This window comes from Dromaius novaehollandiae, chromosome 9 (genome assembly GCF_036370855.1).
Source record: "Dromaius novaehollandiae isolate bDroNov1 chromosome 9, bDroNov1.hap1, whole genome shotgun sequence".
Classification (NCBI taxonomy): domain Eukaryota; kingdom Metazoa; phylum Chordata; class Aves; order Casuariiformes; family Dromaiidae; genus Dromaius; species Dromaius novaehollandiae.
In genome coordinates, this window is record NC_088106.1 from 2,971,091 (window position 1) to 2,985,000 (window position 13,910).

Genomic DNA, 13,910 nt, shown 5'->3' on the forward strand with positions numbered 1-13,910 from the left:
GAAGTAGTCTGACTTGTTGTGATGGATTGTAGAGAGGATCAAAAAAATTCTCCATAGGGTATGCAAATAGTGTAAGAAGCTGTCTCATACGATGGGTCCCTGAATTTCAGGACAATGATTTATGATTAAAAAGAGTGCATCCACACTTGGATATTGTTAGTATGTTCCTTGGCATTGACTGTGAGTAACAGACCTGACGCTGGAGAAGCATAATTCAGCCAAGAGAGTAAGTGTAGATTTTAGCTTTGTTGTGTGGACTGAGATCTCTAGGGATTTAAAAAAAGAGGGGAGGGAGAGGAGAAAAGATTAAGTGATCTGTTTCTAAATTTAGTATAGAAGATTTAAATCATCACTTTTTTATAATCCTTAGAATATTCAATAATATTCATATCTGTAAAATATAATTTTAATGTGCAGACAGTATCGGACAATATGTATTTTGAGCAAATGTATCAAGCTGTTTTACAGAGATTAGTGGAAAGTTGTCTGCCAACAAAGAAGTTTTAAATACTTAATGTAGGATCTTTTTTTGTAAGATTTCTTTTTATCCATTTGGGAAGAATATGTAATACGGAGTCTTCAAAAACAACTTACAAATAATTAATATAGACATATTTCATGTTAACTTCTTTTATAGAAAGATTACCCTTAATAGTTGATTTTATTTTATTAAATATTTAATGAAGACCTAGTTATTTCCCTAAGTACAATTTCCATGGGCACTTACTATATTTTCTACAACTTATAACGAAAATAAACCAAGATCAATCCATTCAAATACTCTGATACTTCAGTGGGATGTGGTGGTCTGTGATGTACAGAAGTATTCACAAAACTATTACAGAATTTCTTGATGTTTAATGTGCATAGATAGTTCTTAGAAAACAAAACAAACCGGACTGAGGTTTCCTTGGGTGTGTGTGAGGTGTGGGTGGTTTTTTTTTTTAATCAACAGACCAAGGGCCTGAAGGAATAGAGGAAGTGAATGGACACCAATGTATCCAAATATCTCATTTTGCCTAAAAGCAAGTGCCGGCAGATAAATGCCCATAAAGGGATTTCTTTCTTAAGCCCCACGGATTTTTTTTTTGCAACTTTTTGTGTGAGTTAGAAATGAAAGCCATTCATCTAGTGCCCCAAAGAAGGGCCTTATTGAATGGGAGAAGAGTGTAATGTAGCATTGAAGGCAGGATTGAAAGTGATTATCTTGTTAACTCTTGACAGTTACCGCCAGCTTGAAATAGAACTGGCAGGCTTGATTTGCAAATGAATTAGAGCTTTTTCATTTTGTGCCAGGATCATCTTTTTATATTCTGATATGACAGATGCTATGTTCCGTGCTTTTGTTTCTCCTCAGTTTTATACTTGCAAATAAAAAACAAAAGATTATGATAGTAATTTTATTTGCATCTTTTCTCTAGGAGTTTATTCTTTGTGTTGAAGTTTTTAATCTTATATTTTTCAAAAATTTGTTTAAGAATAGTATTGTTCTTGCAGAATAAAATTTCATTAGTTTAAGTACAGTAGTAATTGGGTGAATGAGAGGGGTTTAGAAGCTTTCAGAAAATGGAAAATTGATTGTACTCAAATTGTTACGGTTTAGAACATGCAAATTTTGTCACCGGTTTATACTTACATTTAATATGCTTTAATACTGAGAGTTGAGTGCGGTTGAGGAAAATGTAACATTTTAAATATTTATCCTGAAAGTATGCTAACAGAAATACATGCGTAATTAGTTCCAGACTTATGCTGATAAATTGTGTTTATATTCTGTAGTCATCCAAACCCAGATGGTAAGGTGTTAGGTATGATAATTACTGTGCACTCTTTATATGTTCCTCATTAACCTGTAGCACTCTTTACTAGTCCAGAGAGTTTTTACTGTAGTTACGTCTACCAGCATGAAACCTTGCTCTGCTTTGTTTAATATTCAAGGCAGCGTTGTGTGCATTTACACTGCTGGGCTTTCTGCTACTTTTGTAATCAGTTTTGTACTTTGAGACTAATTAGCAGCACTTCCTACTACTGCTAATGTCCATTACTGAAATGTTTTCATACACTTTCACCTACAGGATGTGTTTTAATTGAATATCTACTAAATAATTTTACCGAAAAGGTAAAACAGGCCAAAGTTGTCTAATTTATTTAAGACTACCCCATAATCTGGTTAACAGAGACAGTGACACTCCAAAGCCTGGAGCCTAATTGCTCGTGTTTGCTGGGAATCCAGGCTCTGATTAACAAGGTTTCACTGCTTCTGAAGAGAGCCCTGTGCGTGGAAGAGGGAAGGAAAAAACGCCCACAAATGAGAACTGCAAGGGCTGTTGGGTGCCTTGAATTGCCAGGTTGATGTGAGGAATGGCAACCACTGCAAAGAAATCCACTTTAGTTGTTCATGCAGTTTCCAGAGCTGGTCTGAGGTCTTGGTCTGAGCTTTTGGGGTAGTTGTTTTGGCTAGGTACCATATGGTCTCTCACTTATCGGAGAAATATGTATGGAGGAAAAGGGGGTTTTGTAGGGTCTATTCAAAAATATTGATGTTATCAACATTGTATTATGGTTTTTCTTCCTCCGTTTAGTTTCAGTGTTTATTTCAATTGCATAAATATTTTGAATTTTACTCTGTGAGCCATGGCTATATATATTTTTTCCCCTCTTCAATATTTGATAAGGTCTCTTGGGTACTGATTTTTCTTCTCTCTAGGATAACATATTATGGAAATTGCTTCACCTTGTGTCCTGTTTCGAGTCCCTGGTTTTAGCATGATTCAATTTAGCTTCCCTTATATTCTGCTGAATTCTTCAACAGTTTCTCCAAGTTATTCTGTGTGTGTTTGGGGGCGGGGGGTTAACTTCTGCTTTTCTTTCTGCTTCTGATAAATGACCTTTATATATTCTTCTTGAATCTTTATTAAATTTAAATTTATCAGTAATTGACCAAACTTCTTACCATTTTTTTTTCCTGAGTGAAATACATTTGGTGTGAGCAGGGTGAGGGAACCACTGAGCATAGTAATAGCAACTTTGAAGACTTACAGTTCAGGATCAATTGCGGGCCATTTGAATCTGATATTAAGAGCAAACCAACATTCACCCTATTTCTAAAAATCATGGATTTTTTTTAGCAGTCAGAGTGAAGGACTCCCTCACTATTCCCTCCTCTCCGTGGGAGCTCGTTCTGCGTGAGAGGTTAGGGAAAGCATAGCACAAAGTCCCTGGCTCAGCTGTATCTCGTCTTGCTGAACTCTGATGCAAAAAAAGATTCTCAGCTGAAGTATTAGACTGGTTTTCTGGATGTTTTGTACCATCAGAATAACAGATTACTGCCCTGTGTTTCTTCTCACCTATAGCCTTTCAGAGTTTGGCATTGCATTACTAAATCATGTCCATTTAGTCAATCTATTTTACTGTTTATTGGATCTACCAATGATGGGAGAAAAGCAGTGTTTTTACATATGGGAAGCCAGAACTGTTCAAGCCATTACAATTATCAAGAAACTCTGAGATGCATGTAGTACTGGGGATCTTTACGTAAATTTAAAGTACTAGATTTCAAGTCTCAAGGATTTTGATTTTTAGTGCTGTGCTTCACAGGTGGTCATAAAGGTTTTGTGTCTCAGATGTGCCAGAAGACTGTTTTATTGTGTATATTTTTCTTCTCTAGTTCATTTTGAGGCAATTTGAGTACATAAATGCAGAAAGCATTTAAATTAGTTAATAGGCTTAATTGGTAACATTGTTTGGATGTGTTATTTGTTTACTTTCAAAACCCTGAAATTTATTTCCTTCGTGTTTATGTAAGAGAAGTAGGAGGAAATAGCTTTTTTTAAATAGTTTTCTCCTCTTTACTTTTGCAGACTCCCTTTGACATAATTTCCAGTTATGACCAGAAAGCGATGACTCTACTTTTCAGCATTTCCTTTATAACTCAAAGAAGGAAAAGCAGCAGTGTTGGAGGTGGATCTGATTTAGATTAATTTGTATTTTTGCAGTGCCTAATGACAAGCTAAGCACCTCTTAGCACATTAGCTTTGGGCAGACGATGGTTATCAGAAGCAGATAACTATTAAGCAAAGGCCGCAATCAAATTCCAGATGCCAGTCTGTTGAAACAAAGATATACAAAAAGAAAGGTCTAGAGATCGCTGGCTGCTCTACGTCTCCCACTGCTGTCACCTTCAGTATAGGTGCATTTAGCAACCATACTGTGTTGCTCACTCGTATAGGTGTATTGGGTCATCGCAGACTCTTTACCATTCGAAGTTCAGGAAGGGAGAGGGACTGGCTATAATATGTTGGAGGTAATAGCCTCCCTCATCCTCTTCACTATCCCCCTTTGTGTAATTCCTAACATCTAAGGCCTGTTTTCATTCATTTCTGTCTTCTCTCCCTTTTTGTCCCTTCAGTGCAGAGGGTGGGGGAAGAGTCCAGACTGACACACAAGTTGAGTTTAACGTAATGAGTTTATCCCGTTCTGTGCTGCTCGTATTAGGTAAGCCAAGTGATGCAGTCGGGTTGGCATTGCTGTAAAACCTGGAATACAGTATCAGGAATTGCACATAAATACAAAAGAAGATTACACTACTCAGATGCCCTATTGGGTTCTAAAATACTCAACAAACGGTCAAACAGATGAGCTTGGTGAATTTAATAGCCTATTGGAGAGGTTCTTTAAAGGTAGGTAGTAGCAAGAGAAGATGATGATAACTGATGAAGTAAAGGTAACAGCATATTACAGTGGAGTAATAGAGGGTAGTTCAAGACACTACTCTTCAGTAAGTGTCCAAAGTATTTAATATATTGTGTCACCTGATGGACTTCATAAAAAAATCTCTGAAGACTTTTGAAGAGATTCAGCTGTTTCTCTTGAAGCTGTTCATGTAGGATACAGGTGGGGATTGATGGCATGCAGAAGGGGAAAATAGGAGGTGTGAGTGCTACTCAGAGGAAGATCTGTAGGGAAGACCATAAGGTGAGAGTAACCTGCAGAAGCATGTTAATATGAGGGAAAAGAACAGGAAAACACAAGGTTCTTCCAAGAGCTTCTTTTACGGTGAGGTTCTTCCAGGAAGGATACTGACAAAGGGGATTCATTTTAAAATGATAGTCGATAGTTTTTTGACAGTATTATGTGATGCACTTGTTGGATGATACAAGAAAACTCTTAAGAGAACTGCAGAATGTGAACTAAACTAGTGTGCTTTCATTTGAAATAACTTTTTAAAAAAATTGCAGCCTACTTCCAGTTTGTTGCCACTAATCTGAGTGGCAGCACAAATTCAACTTCTTTCATATGTTATGCAGGAATTTGTTTCAATGGGAATTAATGAAATGCAAAGAACTTGTTACAAATAAACATTGAGGAGTACCAGATACACAAGAGCATGTATAAGTATTCCAAAATGTTCTGTAAATGTGTCTCAGTGTAGCGTATATATAGCAGTGTAATGTATAGCAATATAATAACTGAGAATACGTGGCAGTGTGCAGTTCCTTTTGCATGTATGTTGGTAGCCATGGGATGAGTGTTGGCAGAAAGGGAAACGTGTGCAAGCCGCTTGTGGCTCATGGTGTCTAATGCATTCGTAAATGCTTGGGGAAGTCTCCGAGTTGGCAACTGAGAGAGTTTTGATGAGGTTTCAGTACTGGCTTGTTTTAGTTTTGTTTTTCCCGAAGTGTCCTGATGATTGCAGGAGGCTGGATACGGGTGGCAAGACCCTGCGCGGTGGCTGCCCCTGCCATTTTGCCCTCTGTCCCCTTTTCCAGGCACTTCCAGCTCCTCGTTCTCCACCTTTGATGACTTCTCCCCAGTTCCTTGCCACTTCCAGTTTTGCTGTCTCAGCTTCTCACCTATCTCCCTCCTTCCTCCTACTGCCCCCTCTCTGTCCTCGTTTCTAGTTGCCTACAAACGGGATCCTGTTCTCTCTATCCATCATCTGGTCAGGCTGTGCTTGCTTTTTGCTATCCAGCCCCGGTCCCCTTCCCATACCCATCAAATCCGTCTTCTGCCTGGTGCACTTCATGGTGCTCTGCTGGTTCCCAGGCTCCTTCCTCATCCAGTCCCAGCTGCTTGTTGGGAACCACATCCAGCCCAGGCTTGTGTCCCATTGCTCCTTCCTTCGCTCCCGGACGCTAGTTTATCCATCTCCTCCTCCTCCTTTTTCCTCTCTTCCAGTATCCTCCCCGACCTGGTGAAGGTCTGGTACCTTCTGCTTTAACTGTTGGCCCCAAGGCTCCTGTTTCACGACAAGGACACTAGCCATGAGCAGTGGAAGAACAACACACTGTGTCCAAATGTACCGAGCGATTTGTTTAGCTCAGATGTGCAAAAAGCAAGCATTCGTCCTATAATTCCTGTCTGAAACTGCTGTAAAACTATAATAAGGTAAATTATTTGGGGAATCTTAGATTCTTTGTGAATAGCTAAAATATGAATATTTTGAAGATACTGCATTATTCAGCTCCCTTGATTAATTATGGACATGAATATATGTCCAAGTGAAAATCAGAATTTTCAGCAAATCCTGGTGAATATTTCTGTTTGATTGTTAGCTTATTGGCAAAGGAACTAGCACTAATAAGTTAACACTCTCTCAATTAGTTACCTGCATTATGGATTTAGGTTCTCCAAAAGCTGGCTACACTTGCTTAATTGAATTCCTGGCTTGTTACAGGTCCCCCGTGGCCATGATTCAGATTTAGCTCAGCTGCAGTGCTTTTGTCCGGCATTACCAAAAGCTAATGTTTGGACTAGCAGGAATAGTATGCTTACTGTTTTTAACATATGTAATGTATGCTTCTAAAATACACGCATGTCAACTAGTATTCTACAGCACAAATTCTTGACTACGGTGGGGAAACGCAACTTCAGAACTTATGTGATAGTTGAAAAAAGGCAGGAATAAAACCAAACTTGCCTAATAAAACTAAATAAATGTCATGCATTGGGGACTTTGAAAGGTAAATGTGTATTTTGGGGGGAACTATGTACCGTGGTGGTGTTAAAACTCATTTTAGTAAGCCTGTGTAAAACGTTATTGCCAGATAATGATATAAAATTAATATAACTTTCTTGCGGTGTTCCTTTATAGGAGTGTTATTATATGGGATGTGCATAAAACAGCTCTTGCCTTTTATTTGCAGTGTTTTATGGTATTAAAGATTAATGTATTCTGTAATAATCTGTGGTTAGTTTGTGCTTTAAAAATCACTTTGAATGCATTGTGATTGAGCTGTAGCAACAGTTCCTAATTTTGCATAACACAGTATTTGAAATACAGGATTAATAGGAGTTTTATTTGTGTGCGTGTGTGTACATATATATATGTATTTTAAAACAAGAAAAATAAAATGATGCCATAGCTTTGCTAGCTGCCGTTGCCTGATTGATGCATGGCAGCCGCTGGCTGCAAAGAGGTTTTCATTGCAAGTGACAGGTGCCACGAGGTTTATTTAGGACAACCTCAACCTTGTCCTGGTTAGCTTGATAATGTTTGCCTTATGGATGTTCAACCACTGCATTTCCTGCGTTAGAGCCTGTGTTACACCAATATTACTATCTGCACTGCCTCAACTACAAATTGGATGAACAGTCAGTGACACTTTTTCAATATTATTACATTAAACCAAGTGGATTTTGATTGATAACCTAATATTCAACTAATGCAAAACATCAATCATGGCAAGTATATTAATTATTTAATATTGCAGTCTAATTCAGAAATCGATGTGCTGCATGAGGGGAAGGGAAACTCTCTGTTCCCAGAAGACTTAAGACAGGGAATGATTAAAAAAAAAAAAAAAAAAAATCCCGCTGTACTCTTGTGTGTTAGTTCGATACAAATCTTTATTCATTTGCCAATAATCTCTTCGCATTTTCCACTTCAGGACCATTTTTATCAGTTTTGAGACCTATAATTGAATTAAGTGTGCTTTCAGCGCGGGGCGGGAGGAGCCGCGTGCGCTGGCGCCGGGGCAGCGCGAGGAGGCCGGCGGGTGGGTGCTCCTGCCTCATGGAGCTCCTCAAGGCCACGGAAGAGATGCAGAAGTCTTCATTTCTACCTAAATAATGTATGGACTTGAATTAAAAAAAAAACTATTTCAAAAAAAAAAAAAAAAGAGGAGAAAAGACCGGTGTAAGAAAAGTGCGTCTTTTCCTGTGCCTTCATTCAAGGGAAATTTGCAGGGAGCAGATGTGCAGTGCACTTCCTGAAAGCTTTGACAAATTATAAACAAAAGCTTTGTGTGAAAAGCCTAAAATTTCTGTGGTCAAATTGTTCATGAAAGCAATCTTAAATTAGCTTTGCATGCGCTGGGTTGATCTCTGAGACTGCAGTAATATCAGTTAGTGGTAACCTGATGATAAAATCGTGCCTTAAGTAGAGTGAGGCTTTAAAATGAGTGTTTGAAAGAAGCTTTTTATAGTATTTAGTAAAATCTCATATTTTCTAGCTATCTTTGTGTGTGACTTCACATTATACTTGACATTCCCTGCACTAAGTGTTGGAAAGCCGGGCTCAGTCTCGTACCGCTCGCTATCTTAGAGGATAGCGAGTAGCTGGGGTTTGGCCGGAGGAGTTCAATATAGTTGAATAATTTGTTGAAATATATGTAATATTATAAATATAGACGACATTATATGGTTCAAAGCTAATTACTTGACATACTTGTGGGGCAGCTTCTCGCTGTTTGGCAGGAGCACGGCCCGTCTTCCTCGAGCAGTGCAGCGCAGGCTTGGGGGAGACACCTTGGCGTGCCTGCGAGCTGCTGCTGCTGCTCAGCTGGGTTTTTCCATTCGTTTTGCCTTGAGTTTTGGGTTGGGTTTTGTTGTTTTTGCGTGTGTTTTTGAAGTGGCAGAGGGTAGGCATCTAAGGCTTTCCATGCAACTCGGTGGAGCCGGAGAAGCCGTGTGTGCCTGTCCCGGCTGCGGGCTGCCCCGGGGCGGTGCCTGGCAGGGTATGCTAAGGACTCGCTTTGCTTTTAAATGTGTTTAACTTTCTGTGGCAGCATTTTTCTTATATTTTCCTATCTGCACACTTATTTTCAGCTGTCAGAAGTAAAATGCCAGGTTTCGGTGTGCCTGCCGTGACCTGCTTAACTGTGCAAGGTCCATTGATCGTGTCACCTTTGTAACCACGCACAAAGTTTCATATTGAAACAGTGGCAAAGCAGGGCCATGAAGTCATTGAACGTGGATTTGATTAGACAGCGCATAATGATATTCGTTTTATTAATTTTACTATGAAGTAGTGGGATAATTACATAGAAACATTTTTTAAATGAATGCCTTGTTGTGTGGCTAAAGGATACAGCAGCTGTAAGGCAGGTAGAACCTGAGGCTTTAAGCAGTTCTGCAGTTAGTCATTTGGATGATGGAAGCTCTTTAAATATTGTGATGGTTAAGCAATAAAAAGTAAAAATTTTACATACTCAAGAAATTACATGGTTTTGACATTTCTGAGAACATGAATCATTGTCGACAAGGGTTTAGCAACTATTTAGAACTTTTGTTCTTCTGTTACAGGGACCCTGGAAACATCAAAGCTGGATTAGAACATCTGGTAAGTTTTAATTTTCTCTTGAACATTTGCATCATCTTTGATATCTGCATTCCAAATGAACACTTTTGAATGAGCTTTGAATACCTTGAATTGAAAAAGTCAACCATTTCCCAGAGGGTCAGCTTACTGTTATTATGTGAAGGCACTTACATTTTCATTTATCTTACCATTTCAAGGGAATTTTAATTTTTTTTAAATTACTTTTTTTGATGTAGAGATAAAATAAAATGGACTACAATCCTTGGATTGATGATTGCCTTAATTATAAACAAAAATTGTTTGGTGTTGGATTTTTTGGCATATCCTGATCTGAAAACAACAAACTTGTGATTAAAAAAAAAAAAAAAAAAGAAAGAAAAACCCCCCACACACAATCAAATATTGCATGCATAAATATGGTATGTTTTAGTAATTTGAAGTCTTTGAAAGAAGTGCACAGCTTTGTTTTTTTCTGTTGTCTTTGCTTTATGAATAATGCATTGACTTAAATTCCATTCAGAGCTGCAATATAAAATAATAATTGAGATGCAAAATATTTTTGGTTTAAGTAAACATATTCAAACCGCAAGTGATGGCAAGACATACTTAGCATTAAAAACTAATCAGTTGATCAAAACTGGAAAAAACCACAATATTGTCACAAGTCTGAGGCTCATTGAGCTGGGAGTGTTAGTATCAGCAGTCATCAGAACATTAAGTAGTCCATCTGAACAGATTATTAATTCCATTAAATCGAAATATTCACAGCTAATGGTTCGTATACTTCTGTCAATATATCATGGGAAATGTTTAAATTCTTGTTTAATTTTTCATATGACATCTAAATATAAACTGTTCTATACTGGTATTAAAATAAAATTTTGTCACAATCTATTGCATGCAGATTTTTAAAAATTGCTTTTCATTGTTGCTTCCCATTTTGGGAATCATTTAGAAAGGACTGTTTGTAGGAGCTTGTGTACCAATATCTGGGATTAACCGCAGGAAGAAAGGGACGTTTCCCTTTTATAACGGTGGCATATCAACTGTTCCACTGCACCTAGTGTGTTGAGTCTGTAAATGGAACAAGTAGCTGAGTGTCACGACCGGTTCTTAGAACAGTTTGAAAATTAATCTCGTTTGCTGGTTTCGGAGGTATCTCGCATGCTAGTTGAATCTCTTAAATAAATTTTTAAAGTGTTTCATTCCTCTGCCGGTGTCAGGCTGTTATAATCCGATGGGTTCAGGGGACGCTTCTAATGCGTTATAAAGATGCCGTAGTCTTGACAGATGACCGTGACTGGTCCTTTTTCTAAATTGGGAGCGCTGCGCTGGCTGGGGCTGCGGGTCTGATTTACAGCGTCCGCGGGAAGCGGCGGGCTCCGAAGGAAGAGGCGTCCGGGTTTGAGCCGCCGCTGGCAGGGCTGGAGGTGGTGGGGCACCGGGAATCGCGTTCCCTGGAGCTCAGCTTCCCTGGGATTTTGGGAGGGATGCTCTGTCGAGTAACAGTACCTAACGCTCTTTGGCGTGATAACTCGCCATGCTCAAATAAAACCTTGTCTTCATTAAATGCGTTAGTTGTCTCATATTCCTGCGAAAGGTCTGTCAGAAACCTCCAGGTTCTTGAGCCTTTTTGCCTTTTCCCTGCGATCTCGGGACATCTGTCCTGGGAAGGGGGGCTCCAGCAAATCCACTGCTTCCCAGGACACACGCAGATGGGAGTGTTCATGCTAGAAACAGTGTTATACCTCAGTGTCCTCTCTGACAAGCTCTCAAAGACCGTTTGAACTCCCGATAAATTGTAGGGGTATTTTGCAGAAGCATTAAGCCACCTGATTGCACTAGTTCTGCTACTTAAACTGCTGCATTTTCAAGTGCCTGTAAGGAAGTTTTGGCCCTGTTTTTTTCCAAAATTGGTAATGAAAGAAGAGGAGTCTTTATATTGGTTGGATAATCTGCATGTCAAATCTTTGAGATAGATACAAAATATGTATGTATGTATGTATACATACGTGCGTATAAAGGGTGTTTTTCAGTTTGTGATACAATCTTTACCTGATCTGTACATTCTCGTTACCTTTATCCACTTGCCTGTACCGTTCACATGATTGCAGCCTGTTTTAGTGCTTGTTTAAGTACGTGTATAGGTAGCATCTGCTACCCTGGTATCTAGCATCTAGTTACATACATGGTGAAACTAAACAAAGTAGTATAACTACTGCTTTTGAAGAAGCAATAAATATTTTACAAATTATAATTTAGAATTACTTTCAAGCAAAAAATATTTGCTTTAATGAGCAAAAGCGTCTGGAGAGCTTCTCGCGCCGTTCCTGTGGCTGTTCCCCGGGTCGGGGGCTTCAGCGCGGGGTGGACCTGGCCCCCGAGCGAGCCGCTCTGCTTCCCCGCCTTGCGCTGAGCGCAGGGCTGTCCAGCTGAGGAGCAGGTCAAGACTGCACTCCCTTGGGACCACAGATAGCTAAATCTACTCAGGAGCACTTTTTTTGCTAGTTAAAAAAGGAGAATGAAATACAGATTTTAATGGGGAAAAGTAGTCGTGTATTCCACAAGTTTTGGTAATTATTTGCTGAATTATATGCAGCTCGTTCCTTTTCTGAGTACAAATTTTGAGAGACTGTAGCAACCTTGGGATGGAAGATTAAATATTTGCCGCTCTGAACAGGCCCTGTTTCCTATTAATAGCTCTACTAAAAGAGCCGTGGAGCCGTACGCGTGGTTTGTTCTGCAGAGGTTTCTCATTTGCGTCTTCGTGTAACATTTCAAAGCAATAACCTGCTTGTCCTTGTGGTCAAGCAGCAGAGTCTGTCTGTTTTAAATGATGAAGAGCAACCTGTCATTAATAGCTTGTTTAGCCCATCAGCGGTTTGTGAGCGTATAGTTATTGTCTGCCGGCAGTGCGGGGCTCCCAGCGTTGCTGTCGATCAATAACCACGCGCAGGTGTGGGCAGAGCTCCTCCGAGCCTGGCAGGAGGTAGGTAGTCTGCACACAAGGTCACTAATTCATGCTAACTGGTATAGATTGACTCCACCCGGACAGCTCTTGTGCATACAAAGCTTTTCTACCAAAGATCTGTCCAAAAATCCTCCCTTTATCCAGAAAGCGTTAATACCTGTTCACCAGGTACTGCTGTTTCTTCTTCTTGGCGTGTGATTTCGGTGGTCGGGGCTGCGCTGACTTCGGCTGGCTCCGTATCGGGCTTCGGGTGATTACAGATCAGCCTCCTAATGCGACTTTTGGGCAGCGGTGCCTAATAGAATTGTTGGCTTTCTAATGAGCTATAAAACCAAGCAGCCAACTACTTGTATTCACAAACAATTAATTAACACTCTTAATATGAGTAATTATGTTTATCATAGTATCCTGGCAAAATTCCCTGCTGGTCAATTATATTCTGCAAGCTCAAATTCGCTCTCATGCGGTGCGTGTTGGGTGGGGTGGGTGCGTGGGTTTTTCCTATTGAAATTGTATTACTGTGGAGTGCAGTAATGGCAGTGCAGTATGGAATTGAGAAATGGAGCTATTCGCCCCAAAAAAGAAAGAGCATATTTGGCAGAGTGTCCCCCCAGCAGGCACAAATGCAGACCCATGGGCGTGGATGGCTTCTCTGGGCTTTCTCCCTTCCTCTTGGGCAATGGATTAGTGTAGTCCCTTGCTGGGGCACGAGTCTGTGCTGGGGAGCCGGATACTTCAGCGGGGAGTGTAGCAGTGTAGAAAGTCTTTTAAAGCTGGGAAATTAAGGTGAAATAAAAATGTGTGAGTAGAATTTCTTTCTATCAGGAGGTAGGCAAATTAGTAGGGGAAAAAAATGGTACTGCAAGGTGCTGGTGGTATCATAACCCTTGTGGATCTGAGTCAGTAGCTTAAGATGCCATAAGGAACTCTGTATTTATTTCCATGTAAATTCCTGTTTTTCACATCCATCTCTCACTTATTCTGCATTTTACATACGAGGTGGCTTGCTTACATAAATTTTTGTAAGTCATTAGTTTGCTATTTGATAAGGTAAATGTTAAAGCCTTCAACTTGTTTTATTTATTGAATCTTCTTCTGGAGACTTTCCTTGACCAAGGATAGTAGATATGCAGGAGTTTTCTTTTGGAGTGTTAGGCATGAAAACGCAGCCACTGCTAACATCTTCCTGGCAAGGCTATAAAAATAACTAACTTTTAATTTATTGGAAGTCTAAAGGCATTCAGAAATAACCAAGCTGGGGTTGTCTTACAAAGTAATATTAAATATAGGTTGCGCAGAAGAACTATTGTTCATAACTAATTAACTATTTGAGCCAACTCCTACTGTTTAGAATAGAAATATTTCTATTTGTATAGACACACAATGAATCCTGCTGTT

At 39.5% G+C, this 13,910-nt stretch overlaps 1 protein-coding gene across 2 annotated transcripts in view; it reads left to right on the forward strand.

Annotated features, from left to right (window-relative positions):
* The window catches only part of RSRC1 (arginine and serine rich coiled-coil 1), a 156,400-nt gene that overhangs the window by 68,620 nt on the left and 73,870 nt on the right, over positions 1-13,910 (forward strand). For both annotated transcript variants that reach the window (XM_064516547.1, XM_064516548.1), the window contains one exon: positions 9,526-9,562. In XM_064516547.1, the coding sequence (XP_064372617.1) occupies positions 9,526-9,562 (37 nt within the window). The remainder of the gene's footprint in view (positions 1-9,525; positions 9,563-13,910) is intronic.